At 48.6% G+C, this 21,221-nt stretch overlaps 7 protein-coding genes across 7 annotated transcripts; 3 read left to right on the top strand and 4 right to left on the bottom strand.

The window, feature by feature from the left end:
* Positions 1–174: 174 nt before the first annotated feature.
* Positions 175–1,585, bottom strand: MAA_09715 (dienelactone hydrolase; the record flags this gene model as incomplete). The annotated part of the gene is made up of 5 exons (XM_007827713.2): positions 175–482; positions 544–605; positions 666–727; positions 775–804; positions 869–1,585. The coding sequence occupies 5 exons, from the start codon at positions 1,583–1,585 to the stop codon at positions 175–177; spliced, it is 1,179 nt and encodes a 392-aa protein (XP_007825904.2).
* A 1,260-nt stretch (positions 1,586–2,845) lies between these two features.
* On the bottom strand, positions 2,846–3,743 carry MAA_11548 (C6 zinc finger domain protein; the record flags this gene model as incomplete). The annotated part of the gene is made up of 2 exons (XM_011413543.1): positions 2,846–3,141; positions 3,263–3,743. 2 exons carry the CDS (start codon positions 3,741–3,743, stop codon positions 2,846–2,848), a joined length of 777 nt encoding a protein of 258 aa, XP_011411845.1.
* Positions 3,744–4,727: 984 nt separating this feature from the next.
* Positions 4,728–5,923, bottom strand: MAA_09714 (Heterokaryon incompatibility; the record flags this gene model as incomplete). The annotated part of the gene is made up of 2 exons (XM_007827712.2): positions 4,728–5,131; positions 5,179–5,923. 2 exons carry the CDS (start codon positions 5,921–5,923, stop codon positions 4,728–4,730), a joined length of 1,149 nt encoding a protein of 382 aa, XP_007825903.2.
* Positions 5,924–8,810: 2,887 nt separating this feature from the next.
* MAA_09713 (uncharacterized protein) lies at positions 8,811–9,209 on the top strand (the record flags this gene model as incomplete). The annotated part of the gene is made up of 1 exon (XM_007827711.1): positions 8,811–9,209. One exon carries the CDS (start codon positions 8,811–8,813, stop codon positions 9,207–9,209), a length of 399 nt encoding a protein of 132 aa, XP_007825902.1.
* Positions 9,210–11,772: 2,563 nt separating this feature from the next.
* On the top strand, positions 11,773–14,094 carry MAA_09712 (Peptidase S8, subtilisin, His-active site protein; the record flags this gene model as incomplete). The annotated part of the gene is made up of 5 exons (XM_007827710.1): positions 11,773–12,042; positions 12,093–12,278; positions 12,336–13,368; positions 13,432–13,875; positions 13,940–14,094. The coding sequence occupies 5 exons, from the start codon at positions 11,773–11,775 to the stop codon at positions 14,092–14,094; spliced, it is 2,088 nt and encodes a 695-aa protein (XP_007825901.1).
* A 415-nt stretch (positions 14,095–14,509) lies between these two features.
* On the bottom strand, positions 14,510–16,401 carry MAA_09711 (Major facilitator superfamily domain protein; the record flags this gene model as incomplete). The annotated part of the gene is made up of 5 exons (XM_007827709.1): positions 14,510–14,758; positions 14,822–14,926; positions 15,003–16,151; positions 16,228–16,286; positions 16,353–16,401. The coding sequence occupies 5 exons, from the start codon at positions 16,399–16,401 to the stop codon at positions 14,510–14,512; spliced, it is 1,611 nt and encodes a 536-aa protein (XP_007825900.1).
* A 741-nt stretch (positions 16,402–17,142) lies between these two features.
* MAA_09710 (amidase) lies at positions 17,143–18,936 on the top strand (the record flags this gene model as incomplete). Its single annotated transcript, XM_007827708.2, has 1 exon — positions 17,143–18,936. One exon carries the CDS (start codon positions 17,143–17,145, stop codon positions 18,934–18,936), a length of 1,794 nt encoding a protein of 597 aa, XP_007825899.2.
* Positions 18,937–21,221: the final 2,285 nt, after the last annotated feature.

Raw genomic sequence — 21,221 nt, 5'->3', positions numbered from 1 at the left:
TTTCGGAGCATACGCATGACATTTTGAGTGCATCTCTTTCAAGACACGATGCTATATTTCCTATCTCAACTAACTACATTCTGTTATTTGCCAGTCTGTGCCGGAAGAGGCTTCAAGTACAGCGTGAAACAGTGATTGATGAATACCTACTTGCCTGGAAAGTATGCATGACTGCTAGTCCACCCTCTCAATCATCTCGTTGCTCTTGCCATCTGTCTCATCAGCCAGCAACCTCGCGCACTCGGCGCCAGCCACGGGGAGTCTCAGCATTTTCCCCTCGGGCCCGGGTACATGAGTCGGCAGCAGCCCCAGCTGCCGAAGCACCGTCCCCTGATCCCACCATATGTGTTCATGGTATAGCCTGTCGCCGCGGAAGTTGATCACCCCGAGCATGGGGATAGCTAGCTTGACGTTGGTAGGGGGGATATTGGGGACCAACCACGGGATGTGCAACGTGTGCGTGCACGAAAAGATGAACTCGTCTGTGTTGATTAGCATGATGCAGGAATACTCAGCTCCACTGGTCTTGCCCGGCAGACGAACCGACTACTCTGTCAGGGCCGATGGTTCGGGAAACCGGTTGAAGGGCGGTATCTGGCGGGTTACTGCGCTGCCGTGAGCAGACCTGCAAACTACGGGGTAGAGGAGGCCTGAGGGTGAATTACCAGAAGATAAAATGGTCTCTGTAAAAGTTTGTCAGGGCCGCTCGCCCCATTCCGCCCGTCATCTATATGCGTGAGCGTCTTGGAACGGTTCATCTGATCGTTGCCTTACCGTCGGGACATTGTTCACATATGGCTCGGCCTACACTGATTAGTGACCTTGCTGATCTTGATACAGAAATAAAACGGCAGACAAGGGCACGTACGACCATGGTAGCCATTGTCTGTGCCACGCTCCTCCTCTCAAACTCCCAGTAGGTATGCTCCTCCCAAATGGCCTCAATGTCAAACACTGGGCCTCCTATATGTTTCTTTAAAAACACCAAATTTCGAGAGTGCGCAATGCTTGCAGCGGGGGGGTTATAGGTTGCTGAGCCGGGTAGGATGAAGTGCTTTTGGGTGTTGGGATACGTTGATACTGTCACATTATTGGCCTTTGCATAGTCCTCTGGAGTGTTGGATGTGTGAAAGTACGTAGGGATATGGGATTGCGATGGGAAGGGCTCGGTGAATGTGGCTATACACGCAATTTCCGGGGGCAGCCGAGATGTGAGTGCGTGTTGGGGAGAATCATATATTATGATGCCGATTTTATCCTTGGTATCGACCTTGTCATGCTTCTTCAAAGCTTCGACTGCGTCTGTGATGGCCTGGATAGCAGTGGCTGGGGCCGTGATTCCAACAACCGCAAAGCCTTCTTCGGCCCATTTTTGGATGGGTTCGGGGTCCAGTGGCTTGTCTTTACGCTTGGTCCTTTCTATGTTTTCGGGGAGAAGGAGGATGAGACCGGGTCCAGTGCCGCGACGGGATAGTGGCGGTTGCAAGACGGCCTCGGGAGAGAGCTCTTGGAGGGGAGCAGAGGGGAGCGGTGGGGCCTGTTCGTTGGGGGAGGCTGGATCGTAAAAGGCGGGCAGGTCTGGCATCTTGGGGAGCTGGCTTGGTGGTTTCTGAAATTCTGACGATGGAGAGTCAGGAAGTGAGCCGTAACCCTAACCCACGGCGTTGCCAAGGAGTAGTGGAGACCCCGCTGTCAGGCCGATGATGTAAGCGGTCGGCCTAGTCCTAATGAGACCCCGCGCCCGAATCCAGCCTACTCCGTACCGTCGTTCCATGTTGCTGCTGCTCCACCAGCTGACCTTTGTGATGGAGACAAATGCCAGCAACCCTGAGAGCAGAGCACCTGATGTGGGAGAAGCTCCTACAAGAGTACTAGTCCAGACAAAGACGCATTTAGTGCCCGGCGACGGCTACCCCTGGAATATTCCCCCTTGCGTCGCATTGGACATCTTCATTGGCATACCAAAATCTATGAATTTCTGGGGTCGGAGTGGCTGGTGCAATTTGACTATTGACTTTGACAGACACAACCAGGTTTGGGGGACCACCCCAAACAACAACAAACCAAAACAAAACAAAACAAAACAAAAAGGAGCCAAATGTGCTGCGTGTGGTATCAAGACGCCTCAAAACCAGCTACAACAAAGGTCTCACGTGGTATTTACCATGCTTGCCAAGTCACTAGTTGCACTTTCTTCTACAAGATACCGTTTCCGTCTATGTCTGCCTACCGCTGGGGTTACACCATTGGCAAAGATTTTCCTCATCCAGGTGGCATGTAGCTGCCAGTACCGACACTATACAAAGACCCTGCTTTCAAACTACGTAAATCAATACGAGGGTGCTGTACGTTGCAGAGCTCCTCATGAAGCTTAGATAGCTAATAGTTTGCGTTTTTAGACATGAAGCACGTGCGTCTCCGCTTAATAGAACATGATTTCTATAGACCATAGTGCACATGGTCTTATTCTAACCTTTGTTCATGGAAACTTAGAATAAGCTTGACCATGCATCCTCTAAGACAGAAGGAATTATTAACTGTGACCTCTCCACTTCTGTAAGGGGCACGGGGCTTACTCAGCCAGAAGCGTGCTTGGAAACCAACAAATTGATTGCATTGAAGAGAAGAAGAACTGAAAACTCTCGGAAAGAGCTGGCTAGCTATTTATATACCTCTACGCTTAGGGGTTGAACGTGAGACCTTTATTTGGTGGCGTTATTAGCATCGGCATCAGCCGAGTGCACATCAACGGCTCAGCCCGTTACAACTTCGAGCGAATACCCAAGACTTTTTTAAGGACCTCCCGGCGGCTATTCTTCCTGGATTGTGTTGGCGTTGGCGTTGGCTAATCTCTATCAACGGACCCAGCCTCGATTGTACGATTCAGGTCTAGCAGAGTATTCTGTAGCGACTGGACATCTTCATGAGACGATCCCAACAGTCCTTTAAGGTCACTGTAAGCGCGCTGATAGGATGTCCTGGCCTCGACTAGCTGGCCCTGACTCCATAACAAGGACCCTAGACCCCATATAGTGTTGATCGCTGGCCGGTATCTCGTGATGTTCTGGGGTTCTATGACCTTCTCGTACCCTCGAAGCGCTCGTAAGAACATCTCCTCGGCCTCCTGCAGCTTACCTTGGTCTAAGTAAAAGGTACCTAGGTTATTAACCGTGTTTAGTGTTAACGTGTGATCTGGTCCCCACGCCTTCTCCTTTCCTCGAAGCGCTCGTAAAAAATATCTCCTTGGCCTCCTGTAGCTTACCTTGGTCTGAGTAAAGGGTACCTAGGTTATTGACCGTGTCTAGTATTGACGTGTGATCTGGTCCCCATGCCTTCTCGTACCCTCGAAGCGCTCGTAAGTACATCTTCTCGGCCTCTTTCAGCTTGCCTTGGTCTGAGTAAAGGACGCCTAGGTTGTTGACCGTGGCTAGTGTTTCCGTGTGATCTGGTCCCCATGCCTTCTCGTACCCTCGAAGCGCTTGTAAGTACTTCTTCTCGGCCTCTTGCAGCTTGCCTTGGTCTGAGTAAAGGACGCCTAGGTTGTTGACCGTGTCTAGTGTTTCTGTGTAATCTGGTCCCCATGCCTTCTCCTTTCCTCGAAGCGCTCGTAAGTACATCTTCTCGGCCTCTTGCAGCTTGCCTTGGGCCTTATAAATAATACCTAGGTTGTTGACTGTATCTAGTATTTCTGTGTAATCTGGTCCCCACGCCTTCTCGTATCCTTGAAGCGCTTGTAAGTACATCTCCTCGGTATCCTGCAGCTTGCCTTGGTCTGAGTAAAGGTTCCCTAGGTTGTGGAAAGCCTAGTTCAAGTCTTTATTGCTAGCTTGAACTGTGGCGCAAGACGTTATTGTATGTGACAGAAGTCGTCTTTGAAGCAGCCAGAACTGGGCGTTATTCTGTGATGGAACGCGTGAGGCGATGCATTCTACTGCAAGCTTGCTAAGATAGCTATCCCACTCTTGGTTTAATACATGAATGGCCTAAGAGTGTAAGCAGCCGTGAATGCTATATCCCCTTGATTTGATTAGGTCTAGACTGAACGTGTGTGGCTCGACAAATCCGTAATCATGCAGTGTGCCTATTGCGCCATTAAAGTTCAACTTATCAGCTAGGTCATATATCCACGTTGGACTATCTTTATCTTTGGGTTGAAAAAGTTTAAGCCATATGTCTTCGTTGTTAAAGTAGGCCTACTATCGGAGTAAATGAGCTGCCAGAGGGTTCTGTTTCTGGACTTGTTGGTATGAGACTTGCCACGTAGAGCATAATGTGCGATCTCTATAGGAACCTAGACTTGGAGTGCTCGTGTGAAGTCTTGCCCACGATTTCTCGTAAATGCGAAGGTAGTCAGCCAAGCTTGTTGAAACACGCCTTAGGTACGCCCTAGCCGTGGTAAGGGCGAGTGGAAGCCCGTCTAGCTTTTTTATAAGCTTCTTAGCGTCTATGTCTGTGGCTATTGTTAGTAGAGCCTGCTAAGTATTTGCGAAACTCTTACCATCGTGCAAGCCATCTTGGCCTGAGGTTGATGATAGGATCTTGAGACTGTCGTTGGTTGATTCTAACTTCCTTATTTGAAGTAGATGCCCTATGTTGACTTGGGGCAACCGTGTCGTGATAATAACTGAGCCTTGGTGTGCTGTAGGAAGAAAGCGATTAATGTTGATTCCCGTGTTACTTGTGCGGTTAGTAAATCTCGGGTTATTGTAGTTGTTGTATATAATAAGCTACCTAGTGTTGCCTGATAAGTTGAACCATGCCTTGACAGCTTCTACCACCTCGTCGTGATCTTTCTGAAGATCTAGTGCGCTAAGGAGGCTAGCATCAGGGTGCTGTTGCAAGATCTGCTTCGCAACTTTAGTGAAGCTCTGTTGAATGGCCGCTTCGTCTTTGATATTAAACCAAAATATGGCGGAATATTCGTCTCGATATCGCTTTGTGTATGCTATGGCAAGCTGTGTTTTGCCAATGCCCCCAAGGCCGTGGAGGGTAACGGCGCGACGGCTTCCATCTGAACTTAGAATTCTGCGCACCTCTGTGATTTCCCTCTCTCGTGCGACAAAGTATTGGATCTCGGGAACTTCGGATAGGCTGAAGGTAACTGAGAAATCGTTCGTTCGTGACCCTAGCACTATTAGTTTCTAAGCCCACCCTCCATTAGTCCTTGAGCTGTCTTACCCTTTATGGCTTTCTGAACCTTTTCCCGCAGCCGTCTCTGTGCATTTTTTCGCCCTTCGCCATAGATTAGCGGCATATGAACTTCAAATATACCAAGGAGCGAGTACGCCATGTCCTCCTCATATTTGGTTTGACGGCCGCGTGCCCACGCCTCGCGTTCCGAGCCAGTGAAGTCGGACAAAGGTGTACCACGCAGAGCACTCGCAGGAATGCCTGTAATATCGCGTATCATAGGCTCTAATGACTGCTTGTCACCTAGCCAAGCCCCTTCCTCCGAGTAGAAATCGACTGTTTTCGGGGCGATGAGCTCCTGCAACGTCCACCCACGAGTGAACCATCTGCTCTGTCGAAATGCATCATCCCACGACGTCATGCTATTCCGTCGACCGGAGGCTGCAGGGCCAGAGACATCGGACAGGTAGACATAGCATCGTTTTGCATCGCCATACCACCGAAACATGCTATTGATCGCAGTCTGGAGCTCGATGCTATCAGATTTGTCGATACAGCAAGTGTCGACCCAGAAGAATTCCAACCCATGCCGTCTCGCTTGGTCGGCGCAAAACTCAATCTTGTGGTAACCAGCTTTGCGCTGCCAATCACCTGGCGTCGTTGTCAGGTCCTGGAAGACTACCTCGTCTGGTCCCCAGGTGTGAGAAAGAATCGCGTAAGGCGGAACATCGTCGGAGGACAGGTCTGGTGTCAGGCTATAGTTGCCTATATCGTCGCGTTTTAGTAGTCGCATTGCAAGGCCCTAAGGAAAGGATTTGGGCGCAATGCAATGCTTCAAGGGATAGGGCAGGCATCATCACCATCATCGCAAACACTAATCAGCCAGGCTGGTACCAGGCTGGCAGTGAGGGGTATGACGAGCTCAGCCGCAAGCCCATGCATGGTACAAAACCAGAGGAAGTCTGCCTGGTCGCCTTCTCTCTGGCATCCACGGCCCCACTATGCCAGGCACGGTCACATGCGTGGTTAGTTATCATGAGTGCAAAATCTTGGACACCTAGTTCTGGTTCCAAAGTGTCGTTCATAAAGCTCTTCACAAGTTTAAAGTTTAAGAATCTAACCGGCGAAGTGTGGCACTGTAGATTTGATCCCGGGGGGGGGGGGGGGGGGGGTTAATGTGGGTCGAATCTTATTTTAGAGAACATTGAAGCGCCTGATCACCCTAGTAGGGGAAATAGCGCCTCCTAGACTATAAATACCAAGAGCAGAAGCAATCAATATTTAAAAACAACAGTCAACTGGTCGCATTATTCCATCTCCGTATATCTCTCCGCAACGCATACCTTGCCGGGTTGACCTGATTAATAATAATTGCCGCATCTGCGTACGTAGCAATACCCTAAGTGATTCTCACACCATGGACAATACGAGTTCTTGTCGTTACAACAATACCTCAATTCCGCTCCCTCAGCTCGTGGGTCGCAACGAAGAACTCCTGAGCCGACGCAAGGTGCGCAATCTATGTACACAGAGCGTTCGCGTTGAACCGAAGTCCAGCCAGATCCGCGACAAATTTCACAAGTGGGATCTGGCCTGTTATCACGCACAGAATCGCTATTGCTAGACCCTCCTTGGGTGCTGCTGCTGCTACTGCTGCTATCGCGCGATTGACGTCTGCGTGAGGGCATTGTTGCTGATTGATCTTGGTAGAACTGCGAAAGTTAGATTGAGTCTTTGAAGATAATCACCTTGAGGACGACACAGCTTACCGCGCTAGACTGTACTATATCGGATATGCGATCCAACAACTTGCTGTAATACCCAAGGTCCTGGCTTTCTATCATGTAAATACTAAGGTACTGTAATATATTATACTACACACGAAGATATTAAATTATATTATAATATAAAGCGCTATAAAGAAGTATTTTATTTAAGCAGATACTTTTACTTACTTCTATAATAAACTATAATAAGTGTATTATGGTATAAAGTAATAGCCTTATTTAGTAGCTGTCTAATCTACCCACTACCCAGTGCCCAGCACGTAGTTAAATAGTTACTTGCTTCCTGCATACGTTATCTATATATTATAAAGGATCTTATTAGCTAACATAATTCCGTTTTTACTAATATTGAAAGCTGTAAAAAAATAGTTACTTACTTCCTGTAAGTATTATGGCCCTTGAGGCAGAAGACCCTTCATTTATACAAAACGACAGTGAGCTTTCGAACCTGGAAACCCAAGGCCCAACTAGGTCTCGAGCGCTTGTGTAACTATCGTCAGGTTCGAGGGTCGGCCCGTGCCGCAATATTGCGTGGCCTCCATGTACCACGGAGAGGCGATTGCCTCATGTAGAGCGGTTCACGAGTGCTAGTGACCAGTATATTGACGGATATATAGTGCAACAGGCGCTCTTTTGCAAACTTGCCACGATACAAGCTCCCAAGTTCAAACACGATCTCCAAATCGTTGGCTTACGTGCTAGGAATCATAAACCGAATTGGGGTTCTCATGATGTACACGAAACGCTGAAGTACCAATCGGCGGGGAGATGTGCATGTTTCTTTGTTCCTGCCTGCGGTTGCAACAATTTGAGCATTTGGTGGTGTTACAAAGGGCCTATATTTGAGATCCGGCGCTCTTTATTGGCTTCATTCCAAGACCAGGTTATGCAGCATCTGTCGCCATCCTGGTAAGAAGGCAGCATCGCTTTTGCTCGGGGCGTTTGTAGTCTGTCAGTTCCCAATCAACCATGCGCAAAAGAGCAACCAACAAGAGGCATGGGGTCTCAGCGCCAGGAGGAAACCATACTCGGCGCGATTCGGTCAGAGCGCATAAAGAGAGCGACGGCAATCTTTGACAACGGTGATTGGAACAGTCCATCCAACTTCTGCGTCAAGTCTGGTTGGTTACATCACCAGTCGCTGGTGTTGTGTCCGACGCTGGCTGCAAGCTTCAGGATCGGCCGGGTCTACGAAGCACGACTTGGTATTCCATTGTCAAACGATGAAAATTGCTCATCGGCGATTACAGACTAGTGACACGGTAAAACTACCTCCCGACGTAGGTCGTAGAGGAGCACATACCGATGCAGGCCTGCCGGCAAGAATTATGCCGCAAGCTGTTTGGTAAGGGGGCACATAATCTCAACTTGACACGAGCTCTACCTTTTCCAATCGAATTATGCCTCGCAAAGAGCGGTCACAATCACGGATTTGTTCGGACTTGCGAGTACTCAACACCGATCAATTAATGCGTTGTTTCCAAGTGCTGAGTGGCATATGGTCAGTTCACAAAGTGGCCCGAACGGCACGTAAGATTGTCTTTGCTGTTCTAAATGCGCGGCTCGCTTCATTTCGCTCTGCTGAGAGCCAACGCGAGTTGCTGAGTAACGGCTTAAATTAGAACAAACAAACGTTTCTCGACATGACACGTCGTGAAGTTGCTATGGCGCAGCACACGGCGCAGTTTCTTCGTGCCGAAGAGACGAGCGGCGGTGAGCTTAGTAGCGGGAACTGACCTCGAGGCCCAATATGGATGCAAGTGTATAAATCTACACGATCCCAACTAGAATGGGGATACTTTCTTCGTCCCAAGACATAATTCGCACTGCATACTCCTTCGCAGAAAAGCGTCGTCGATTCCCCCCTTCTCCAAAACCTGAAGCCCGCACAACATGATCGCCTCAACTATTTTCTGGGCAGCGGGTGCAATCGCATCCCTTGCTTCCGCATCTTCTTGCCCTGGAGGCGACTTTAAACCCAACGCTCCGTCCCAGACAATAGTAGCTGCCAGTTACATCGATATTTGGAACGGAGACTTCAGTCTCGAAAACAGGACATTCGCCCCTGACGTGGTCTTATACCAAGACCGACGGCCTGGTCCCGGTGGCTCCGAAGAGTTGCCGGTGGGTTCCTCTGCCGAGTTCATCGAGTTTATGAAGCTGGCCCGCTTTGGCTGGAATCATTATAAATTTGACATTCGTAATCTGGCTTTTGACGGGTACAATGTTGTTATCCGATGGGCCCTCAATGCAACAGTTGGACCACGCGACAAGATGCTTATTCCTATGTGAGTACTTTCCGGGCTCTCACTCGCTGCGCAAAGTATAGTGAATGGAATAAAGCAACGAGCATTGGCTAATGACGGTTGTGATGTTGCAATCCAGCAACAAACCAGAGGGAACGCACATTACCTTCAATGGTACAGACTGGCTCTCCCTGGATGAATGCACGTTCAAGATTAAGCAGGTAGACTCGGCGCAGGATTACATTAGAGAATTGTACCTGGAGGGAATTACTGAGACCAAGATCTAGAGTTGTTGGAATGTCCGTGCCAGACTTTCTTAATGGAAAGAATCACAGGCACAGGGCTCGCAGACTTCTCAGCCAGCGAAAGATGTTGTAACTGCACGGTCACTGTCGTCGGTTACGCGTTAGAAAGGGAGGGGGTGTGATTTGGAACTCGCGGCATGTTGATGAAGGGCTTGACACTAAAAGGCTGCATTGGTCGTAGGAAACAATACATGAATCAAAAAGGAAAAATTCCTGTGACAGTTGTTGGGTAGCTCTGATGTTTGACCCGAAGCATATTGACTCAAGGTTGTTCACGCCATCAGGGACATTTGTCCATACTTTACTGGATTGGATGTGCATCTCGACGCCGGAGAAACAACCGTGTGTATTGCCCACTTCTCGGTTTAGGAATACTTGGAATCGCTGCGTATACGTGAGCTAAAGATGCGACCATATATAGCGTGATGAAAGCGCGTGCTAGTGTACCTATAGCTTATACTATAATTTTATTAAGCCTGACCTAGTAAATTCCAGAGCGAACTGAAAACTATCGGTCGATCTTCTAAAGGCTATGCTCAAAATGAGCCAGCAGACTACGCTACGCGTTACTAGCCAGCTCACGATCTAGGTTGCCTACATATGTACCTCATATTCTAGCTGACACCCTGGCATACCGCCTTTCTGAAAGACAAAATTGGGCCACTGAAACATTGGTTAGTATGTGGAACGCGAAAGGAGTGCGGTTGTTGCTGGACTATAGTCGGCCCTTCGGAGATGGATGTTGAGGGAGCGTCACCTATTTTAGTTTATGAAGGCCAATTGGTAAGCAGTGTTGGGCCAGAAAATATGCAGGCTATTGGGGAAATAATGAGTTTGACGATATTAGTATTGATTGATGTGTCTATAATTTATGCGTGAAATGGACATGCCTGACTCAGTGTATCCTACCGGAGAGCATGGTGTCAATGCCGCTACAAAGTTCTTCAATAAGTATAATGCTTGCACCTATAAGTGTCTCGGCGTTATCTTGTGCCTGAGGTGGACGTGTTGCCTGAGACAGTGAAAACCATCGCTGACAAGGACATCTCTCACGGTACCTAGGCATTTGAGAAGTCTTTGCGCACTCAAGCCCTAGATTCATGAACACATAGTTAGCTGATTTCATGACATGGTGGATTCGAGACGTGTGGATATATAAAAGAGGCCAGGGTATCCATCCCGTATATGCCGACAATCACTATGGCATACTGGTAATATGTTGTGCGGATTCGCCCCGCGGGACTCAACCCATCCATGTCGTTCCATCCCGCACGGCAATCGCGGCTTCAAATGTTGTTTCCACAGAGCCATGTTACCTTCACATGTCATTTGAATGCACATTAACCATATTTGCAACCCTGTGGTGAACTGAGTGTACACAAGTTAGCAAATACTGCTTAATATTGCTCGACGTCTCACATACTGGTTGGAAAAGGCCATGTTGGTAAGAACTCAGCCACAAAATTTACTACTGCTCCAAACCATTGCGTGAGGAGATGCCCTTGGGACCTCGTGGGCAAAAGTACGTTGAAAATGCCGCGGGAACAATGGGACATGGATAGCAACCCTCCCGCAGTTGCAGTCTGTATTCTGCCCTAGAAACCTGGCCAGCTACTTACCAAACAACCCTGACATTAGAAGTTTCCAACAGTCAATGCACTAGACTCCGTCGGCATTTGTTATTGCCTTGTACTCGGCAGTCGACAAATGGCCAGGCCGTTTTCACGCACCTCATTAACATAAGATCAATCTTAATATATCTTAATTTCCGAGTATTAATAGTTGGCATCCTTCCATAAGATAAGCTTCAAACCCCTGTACAAGGCGGAGCTACTATTAGATTGACTGACATCATCACGTCAGTGCTGCAGGGGCTCCAAACATGCACATTGTCCCACAAGGCCCAACAAGCACCCTAGAATAACGCTATAATTATAATATTAGTACCAAGTTTCTATCAAGTATTGGCTAGCAATAAATATTGAACAACTCATTTTGAACTGCTTATTGACCCACATCCTGGGAACATAGTGAGGGAACTTATAGCCCCCCACGCGGCTGGCTGCAAGAGCATGTCCGCGGATGTTTAGACATGGATTGAAAAAGCTTGGCCATGCAAGGGATGAGAGTGTAGGTTTCTGGAAAACTCCGTGGTAGAGTCAGTTCATAGTCAATGATGCTTGCAACTCGTACATTCATCTAATATAAATACAGCTTGCCAATTCTCTCCAATATCTTAGCATCTTTATTTGTCCATCTTGGTTTACTGACCTCATTGGTAAATGGTTTACATCCAGTTCCAAGATGCATGCTCTCGCCTACTTCGCCATTCTGCCTCTTGCTCTAGGCGCTGTGCTGCCAGCAGACAGCTACACCACAACCCCACGACCAGGAAAACTTGTTCCCGGTCGATACACCGTGAAATTCAAGGATGGCACCCCTGTGTCTGTCCGTGACAATATTCTAAGCCAACTGGACAATGCAAATGAGCATGTCGACTACAATGATATCTTCGTGGGATTCACCAAGTCTATGAGCGAGACCGAGGTCGATTTAGTCCGCAACGATCCAAACGTAAGGAAAGACAGTAGGGACTAATGTGCCAGATGCTAAGATTTGCCTAGGTTGAATATGTCGAACAAGATCGTGACGTATACGGATTCGGCATCATTGAGCAACCCAAGGCGTCTTGGAACTTGGGCCGCATTGCCAATAGGAAGCGTGGCATCGATAAATACGTGTATGACGAAACGGCTGGCGAGGGCACATGTGCATATGTTATTGATACTGGTGTTGACGACACTCATCCTGTGGGTTGAATAAAGCTGAAGATGTATCGAGCATAGGCTAATATACCTGATGTGCAGGATTTCGGGGGCCGAGCAAAACAAATCAAGTCCTTTGTCCCAGGGGAAACTACCGACGGCCATGGCCACGGAACGCACGTTGCAGGAATTCTCGGCAGTACGACATACGGCGTAGCCAAGCAGACCAGGATCTTCGGAGTCAAGGTCCTCGACAATAACAACCAGGGCTATGAGTCACGAATCATCCAGGGCATTGATTTTGTAGTCAATGACCAGAAGAAGCGCCGCTGCCCCAAAGGCATCGTGGTCAACCTGTCCACCGGAGCTGCGAAATCAAAAATCTTCAATGCCGCAGCCGCAGCTCTCGTCAAGACGGGCGTCTTCTTTGGCGCCGCGGCCGGCAACTTCAACGACGATGCTAGCAACTACTCCCCTGGCTCAGACCCAAGCGTCTGCGTCGTAGGCGGCACGGACAAGGACGACAAGCCCTTCTTCATCAAAGGACGAGGCGGCCAGCCAGACTTTGCTACCAACTTCGGCGCGCGAGTTGACATCTTCGCCCCCGGCCAAGATATCGTGTCGACGCGCACCGGCGGCGGCGAGCTCACAATGAGCGGCACTTCACAAGCCTGCCCACACGTGGTCGGCATCGCCGCATATCTCGCCTCGCTCGAGGGCATCACCGGCACCAAGCCGCTGTGTGATCGAATCCGCAAGCTTTCCACCAAGAACGCCATCATCAACCAGCACCCCAATACGCCGAACCGCCTGGCCTTTAATGGTGCGACGCTGTCGTCGAATCGAAAGCCGCTCTGCACCGAGATCAAGCAGCTCGAATTCGGGATTGCCTTGTCCGACGACATGTTTGCCGGAACAAATGACGAGATTGGCGCCATCTTGGAAGGTCCCGCAGGCAAAGCCGAGTTCAGCATTGTGACGGATGCCTCGCGTGGGTTCAACACGCGGGTCCCTGTTGATATGAAGGCGAGCTTTGGCTCGGATACAATCAAGATTGACGGCATTAATTCCATCAGTCTTACCGCCAAGGGCCCGTGGATTTCTCTGCTGACCAACGACAAATGGAAGGTCAAAGGTGCGTCAAAGTTAAGATTTCACTGCTTTTTGAACATTAGCTAATCTTGTCATGTGAACTCAGATGTTACACTGCATGCCAAATGCGCTGAGCCAGGTCTCGAGGTTGCAGATGAAAAGTACATTTCGCTAAACGCCTGGTACCAACATCCGGATGCCTCGTGGCTTCCATTCACGGGCCATAGTAAACAAATTGTTGCCAAGTTGGGTGTTTCTCGCGCCGACTGGACCATGAAGCCGCCCTGCGTCGAGGTCAAGGACATTACGTACTGGTTCCAATTGGGTGACAAGTGGCTCGGGGGAGCCGACGGCATTTTGTCCTTTAAGCTCGGAGACGGTAAGAGGATTACGATTGGGGAGAACCTGGACGCTGGTTTCTTCAAATCGGGTACCATGGACCTCAAGGATATTTATGGCCGTGACACGATGGATCTCCGAGACATTAAGAAGCTGCAAATATTTGACAATGTAGGGTACAAAGGGAAAACAGATGAGTGGTTCCTCCAAGGTATGAAGCTTTTACTACACTGTGGAATCAAGTCAATGTTGCATTCTTATTAACTTTCTTCTAGGCATTGGTTTCGGGGCAACTTGTGTAGACGGGGGGCAAAAGGTGAAATTGAGCAAGTTTGGTAATGAGGATGAGTGGCTTGGCGACGATCATCACTATGAGGACCTTGTCTATGCGAGAGACATTATCCCATCTGACTGGGTAAAGGCCGTTTGAAGGGTTAAATCGATAGGGATGCCAAAGTATGTTTGGCCTGTCGATATTGGGGTTGTGAGGAAATTTGGTTCGATTCCTAAAAGCGCTGCAATGTCCACAACGTAGCGAGTCAAAGTAGTTGATTCACAACGGGCCATCTTTCAATGCGGCACTTTACACATGTTTTGTTTCGTGGAAGAAATTTGAGAGCAAAATTTAGCTTCGAGTGCAAACTAAAACACAACTTTCCTAATAAATACACAGCGCTATAAACGTCATCACACGAGTCATAGTAATTGCAAGAGACAACACGGCAAGAGCCAAGAGCTCACAGAGCTCTTGGGGTACTCTTGATCTGAAGCACAGACCGGCATGCAAGCTACATACGCAAAGTTACGGAGATCCATGGCAAATCCCCATGGCATCCAGACTTATCCTACATAGCCCTACGCGATGGCTGTCGGAGAGAATGATATTGATAGTTTTTCGTCGTCATGATGCGGGCATGCTTACCCCATCGCAACAGCGGAAGAGGGGCTAGCAAAATAACAAAGGACAATACACCGATCATGATAAACATGTTCTGCAGACCCATGCTATCAAGCCATGGGCTTAGATAGAATAAGATGATGACAGCGATGCCATTCCGAGCAAAAACGACAATGACGAGCGCGTCACCGATTATCTAGCCTGACGTTAAAAACCGCATCATAGGACCTTAATGAAGAAACTAGTTTGCACAACATACGTTCGGATAACAGTCTTGGAGATAGGCAAGCGCGATATCTACAGCAAGAGTGAAGCCGGATGCAAAGATGGCTATGCCCGTGGTTAAAACACCCCAGTGAGCATTCTGCAAAGCATGCGTCAATAAAAAGGCACAAATGTTCGTGTTCAAGGAGAACAAAAGAAGGGAAATAAAATCTCACATGAGCTATTCCAATCCCAAACATAAGAACACCAGCAGGGACAAGCACAGCACCCGGGAGGGCCAGCCAGAGTCTCATTTCCGGCTCATACAGCCCGCCGTTTCGTCTGGCCATTTTCACGATGCATTTATCGCTGAACGGGGCAGCCAGCAGGCCAGAAATGAGCTGGCCAACAAACGGCGCCAGGTTAATAAGCCCTATTGCACTTGGGCCAAAGTTGTAAGGCGGTTCTATCATGCGTGTGGCCGCAATAGATATCATCACAGCCATCCACGACATGACTGAGCCGACGGTTACTGCCGTATATGCCACCGCGGGAAATTGAAAGAGAATTGTAAAAGGAGCCAGGAAATGGTGTTTGATCGGTCCTTCCGTGTGGGTTACGAGTGCGAGGCGTTTCCGCAGAGGTTTCGACGACGTCACGCCGCGACCTCTAAAAGGGCGCGATGCCGACTTGGGCGGCGTAGAACCGATCGATGCCGTATTCGCAAGAGTGTTTACCTCTTGCCACTCTTTTCTGACGGATTCGTCCGTGTCATCCTTTGGCGACGCAGCGACCGGAGTACCGTCAATCGCCGCAACATACGTGGTTTCTTCGAAGAAGAGCAGAACGAGAACAAGGGTTGATGCAATGAAGATGACGCACCACCACCACATCCATCTCCAGCCTTGAGATTGTACAATGTAGCCGGCTGCCACGGGTCCCAGGTACGCGCCGACGCCTTGGGTGACCAGAAATACGCCATTCATGGTGGCATACTGGTGAACGAATACCAAGTCCACAATGGTGATCTGCACAATCGTTTCGCTGATGGCGCCCCCCAGGCCGCCTAGCATGCTGGAGGCCAGGTACTCGCCCTTGGATGTTATTCTGGCCGCCCATATAGCAGCAGCGAGTTGCACAGCAATGCTGATGACGTAAATGGGCCGGCGACCGTAGCGATACGTAAAGGGGATGAGGAGCACGCCACCGATTGCCAGGCCCGCAAAGTTGAGAGCCGCAGCGACATTTGACAGCTGGAATGTGATGCCTATGTCTTCTACGAGCTGTCCATATGCCACTGGGGGAATGTCGAGGACCACAAAGGTCAGGAGGACATAGCTGAGGACGAGCCCAAGGTTGACGCACTTGCGAAGTGTGGACCAGTTCTATCAACAAAGTTTCTGGTTAGACATGTGCCTTTAATCTAGAACGTGCTTCATGGACAAGTCGACGGAAACTTACCAGAGGGTCTTCTGGGTCGTCACTTGGCTGTGGCTGGTAGATGATGGAGCCGGATTGCTCTTTGTGAGGGAGTCGTTAGCATTGCGGCGCCTCTGTTCGTATAGAAAACGGCACGTCGTTCATACCAGAGCTGAGCAATACCGTGCCCGGCGGGTCATGATGTTCGGTTGACATGCTGAAGGAATTCGAGAGTGTTTGGATTATACGGTGGTTGTTGGAAGATGTGACGGCGTAAATGTAGCCCCAGCCTGGATATAAATCAATTTTTGACGTCTTCATGTACGTTGAGCCATCTCAGATTCAAACATCTTTACCCCGTAACGTATCGTCCTCCATGGGGTTTTGACACCATTGTCTGGGGAAATCGGTAAGATGGTGAAAGTAGCAGCCGCAATAATGCATGCTCCTTGACCAACCACGTGAAACACTAGTATTCGCAATCGGTCGCGGTTTTTTATACCCTGTTATCAAGTGTCCGAAACTGGTCTGATTCAGCGGGGCGGCCCTGGCATAATGCAAACATGCCAAGTCCGTCGGACAGAGTCTCGATTCGCTCTCGGCAGACTGCGGTCCCGATGTCACGTAATCTAGTTGGCCATCTTGACCAATTAGATGGGCACCCGTTCGGGATCATAGGAACAATACACCGGGCCCGGGAAGTTTCCTGTTAACACGGGGTAATATGTGGGCTATGAAGCGTCTGTTGATCGCGTAGCAGGATGAACTCAACAATCCTTGTCGAGGTAATAGTACTGTCTATAGCAATGTAAAATTTTCTATATGAAGGCCCAAGTAGACATAAATATCTTGAGAAGTCAATGAGACATATCGAGTTTCAGGCCCTGAATCCAGCGCGACTCTCATTGCTGTTAATTCTAAGCTTAGCATTTATTGTTTTGTAACGCCTATTACGTCATGAAGCTTCTCGTGTTGGAACTTATACTTGCGGCCACCGCCGTCGGCTCTCTCGCAACAAAAAGTCCTTGGAAAGTCTCAGTGAGACAACTGTCATCCAACGCCATGCCACAAAACATCGGTTTGCAGAATAATACAAACGGCAACATGGGATGGGAGGACATAGTCAAACGAAAACGCGCAGAGAGGGACGCCCTATTGCCCCAGGAATGGAAACTCAAAGCTCCTCCTAATACGACCGCATTCAGCCCTCTCAATCAAGTCATCAACAGCGGCCTTCTTTCGTCCGAAGAGCTTGAGTGGACCGACACAAAAAAACATGACGCTACGACAATGCTGCAGCGGCTCTCCTCTGGCGAAATCACCGCAGAGAAGCTGGTCACGGCATTTTGTAAGCGCGCCACAGCAGCTACCTCGCTTGCGAACTTCCTGACCGAAGTGAACATTGCCGACGCAATCAACCGTGCAAAGGAACTTGACCGTATTCTCAATGAGACGGGGAAAACTGTCGGCCCCCTTCACGGACTGCCCATGACAATTAAAGATACCGAGGATCTTAAAGGGTTCGATACTTCATGCGGTATCACTGGCTGGGCCTTTGATCCACGTGAATCAAACGGGCCTCTTATACAAATCCTGATTGATGCCGGAGCCGTAATCATTGGCAAGACAAATATTCCTCAGACAGTCCTGGCGGCTGACTCGGACAGCATCGTCTGGGGAAGGACGTTGAATGCTCACAGGAACACCTTTGGCGCCGGAGGCTCAACCGGAGGAGAGGGCTCTGCCCTTGGCACTGGCTCTACACTCCTGGGAGTTGCGTCTGACGGTGCCGGTTCTTCCAGGATGCCCGCCATGGCAAATGGAGTTGTCGGCTATCGACCCAGCGGCTACCGTCTCCCTCCAGGTGGCCGCGAGGTCTTCACAGACGGAAGATCAGGCCTTTCCATGACCGGTCCCGTCGCCGGAATGGGGCTCATGGGCCACTCTGTCCGAGACATTCGGCTCGCGGCCAAGGTAGTGTCGGATGCCAAACCCTGGGAGGCACAGACGCCATTCATGTACCCAAGCCCATGGATGAACATCACAGCGCCCGAAAAGCCTCGCATCGGCGTATGGAACGTGGAGAGCCCCAACACCTACCTGCATCTCTTCCCGCCAGTGCTGCGCGGATACCAGACGGCCCAAAGTCGTCTGCGCGCGGCGGGCTTCGAGCTAGTCGAGTTCACTCCCCCAGACATGAGCCAAGTATGGGATCTATGCAAGGAGTTTCTCATCTTCCAGGGCATCGAGACATTGACTGAAATGATCTCCAGAGAGCCCATCACCAAGATTGTGAGGGACACGGGCATCTTTGTCCCAGATACGCCCCGGTTCCCCGTCAGTGTGGACACATTATACCAGCTCAACACTCGGCTTGTCAATCTGACTGTGGCCATGGACACGGCGTGGAATAGTAGCGGGAGGCCTCTCGACGCGCTGCTCTCCGTCACGGCGCCCAACACGGCGCTTCCGTGGGACACGTGGCACGACACGACGTACACGTCTATTTACAACTCGGTTGACTGGCCGGCCATTTCGCTCCCGCTGGGTCTCACTGTGGACAAGAATATAGACCACAAGTATAGTGACTTTAGGCCATTCAGCAAGGAAGATGCGAGGTTGGAGGCATTGTATGATCCTGAGACGTTTCACGGCTTACCGCTATCGGTGCAGCTGGCTGGGAGGAAGTTTGAGGATGAGAAGCTGCTGGCCATTGCTGAGCTTTTGCATCCCGTAATGAAGGGCGAGTAATCGTGCGGGAGGCAAAGGTGGATAGGTCAATATTCGTTGGGGATCATCTTGAGAGTGGAAGTTGAACAGACTCCCAGTTGCCTGGAGAAATTGCTTGCGTGGCCAGACTTGCCTTGTGGACTGCGCGACTCTTAGCAACAGGCCTATATGGGAGAACTATAACTTTCTTAGAATCATTCACTTTCTTTGCGTATATAATTATATCTTTTCTTGACTGATGTCTATTTTGTTGTCTGTTTTCATTCACCTTTGCTACAAAGATTTGAGTTTGTGTGAGGTAAATATTTGACTTTGACTTGCATAAACAAACACTTTGCGCGTCGAACTACTTTTGCTGCGTGCGCCATGTTACGCACCATTTCGTAATCCACGGTTTTACTCAAAAGAAGTTACTTCTCCCAACGCCGGAGTTGTCGAAGAGTCCTTACAGAATAATTTGACCAATTTCCAACTCCAGCTTACTCATATTGCAACATTGCATTAGTATAAATAAGTCGTAGCTTAGGCTTGCACCTCGTCAACATCATGTCGTTTATACAAAGCAAGCAGGACATGTTATTGGTAGGAAAACAACAGCACTAAAAGTTGTGTAACCCTCGATATTTTAGATGCCCCAGGTCGAAAGCCGGTCCATCGCCATCGGGAGAGGAAAGAAGGAATCCATTGATATAGGCAGCTGGCCCCGGTCCTCTTGGAGTCGTTAGCCAACTTGTTCGATACCCATCACCATCATCGAGGCCAGAATGGCGGTGGAGATGAACATGTCCAAGGTCTGATCCATCATGAATCAATACAACTCACGGCGCAAATGTCCATGCATAAGGAATGTACGCACAACACCCTCAGGGAGCATCAACTGAACCTTGGTGGTGGTTTTGTATGGACTTTGCTTTACAAGAAAACGATATATCCCCGTAGTAGGGGATGCCAACCAAAAAAAAAGAAGCTGACAGAACGGGGATTCGAACCCCGGCCACTTTCGTGAACGGAACGCTGCTTTTCGCAGGCGAAAGTACATATACTGTGCTTGAGACCGTCGCCATAGACCACTCGGCCATTCTGCCCAGATCGCTTGCTGCGAGCCTGAAGCCCAAGAATATCAATATCTAAACGAATACTATTCCAAAACATTCAGAGGAGCGAGTCCAGGATGACATTGATGTCGCAGTCAGGTAATCTGCAAAGGGAGAGTTGTATCCGCGCGAGAATAGCTCCTTATTGAATTCAAGAAGCCGTTTTCAGGAGCCTCTATCTAGTCATCTCGTAGATTTCTCATCCTTCTTTGCTTAGTTTAAATTTAGTTAGAACTTAGGCTGCAACTTTCCTACCACGGGGAAATTTGCCCGTGGTGACCACAGCTATGGCCCTGACTAATTGAGGCTTTACAGCGGCCGTAATTAGGGGTCTGCTGAGTTTTGGGCCTACATACATGGCTAGGTTACGGCTGAGAGTATACGACGTTTACGGGATGGCCATGCCGAAAAGGGTCCGTTATAAAGCCAGATTAAGGGTGTCCTAATATAATTATAAATATCTAAGTGGGTATAAGTAATAATTATAATATCTAGACACCGGGGTATAAGGCTAAGAGTATAGTGACTTTAGTAAAGGTATTACTGAGAGGCGTATAGTAGAACTTTCCAATAGTGTTAATAGGAAATTGTGGCCCTTAAGATCGCGAGCTGGAGAAGCCACCCAACATTGAAGTGTTAAGTAGACCAGACCCCAGCGCGACACTCCAGTTATTGGCGGATTAAGCAAAGCTAGAACCTTAACCTTCCAGCACGCAAATTCTCTGCACACTAGGCTTAGTTTAGTCATACGCGGTCTGGTGTGCCTATATATATATAGCTAGTTCTTAATCCTGTAAGCGCTTTTCCCGCTGTTATTATTAGAGGTTAAAGTTAACGTTATTATCTATCTTTCTATTATTATTTAAAATAGGTGTAAATAATTTATACTATTAGCTCTATAAAAAGTTAATAAGAATACCTTATCCTTATAGCCTTTTACTTTATAAGCTAATATTAACTTTAGTAATATAACCTGGCTTTATTAGCTACTTTAATAATTAAGGCAATTAGGCGCTTATTATATAGCTTAATAATTTAGAAGATTTTAGGCGTAAAAGCTTTAAGCTACTTAAAAAAGATTCTATATAAGTAAAGCATAAGCTTATTACTACTTAGAATAAAAAGTATTTAAAAAGAGTAAATAAAAGTAAGGCTAGTAGTAAGACTAAAATATAGGTTTTTATATGCTTAATAACTTATATATAGTATAGT

The sequence above is a fragment of the Metarhizium robertsii genome (genome assembly GCF_000187425.2).
Source record: "Metarhizium robertsii ARSEF 23 chromosome Unknown MAA_Scf_9, whole genome shotgun sequence".
Classification (NCBI taxonomy): domain Eukaryota; kingdom Fungi; phylum Ascomycota; class Sordariomycetes; order Hypocreales; family Clavicipitaceae; genus Metarhizium; species Metarhizium robertsii.
This window is presented reverse-complemented; position numbering and strand designations above follow the sequence as displayed.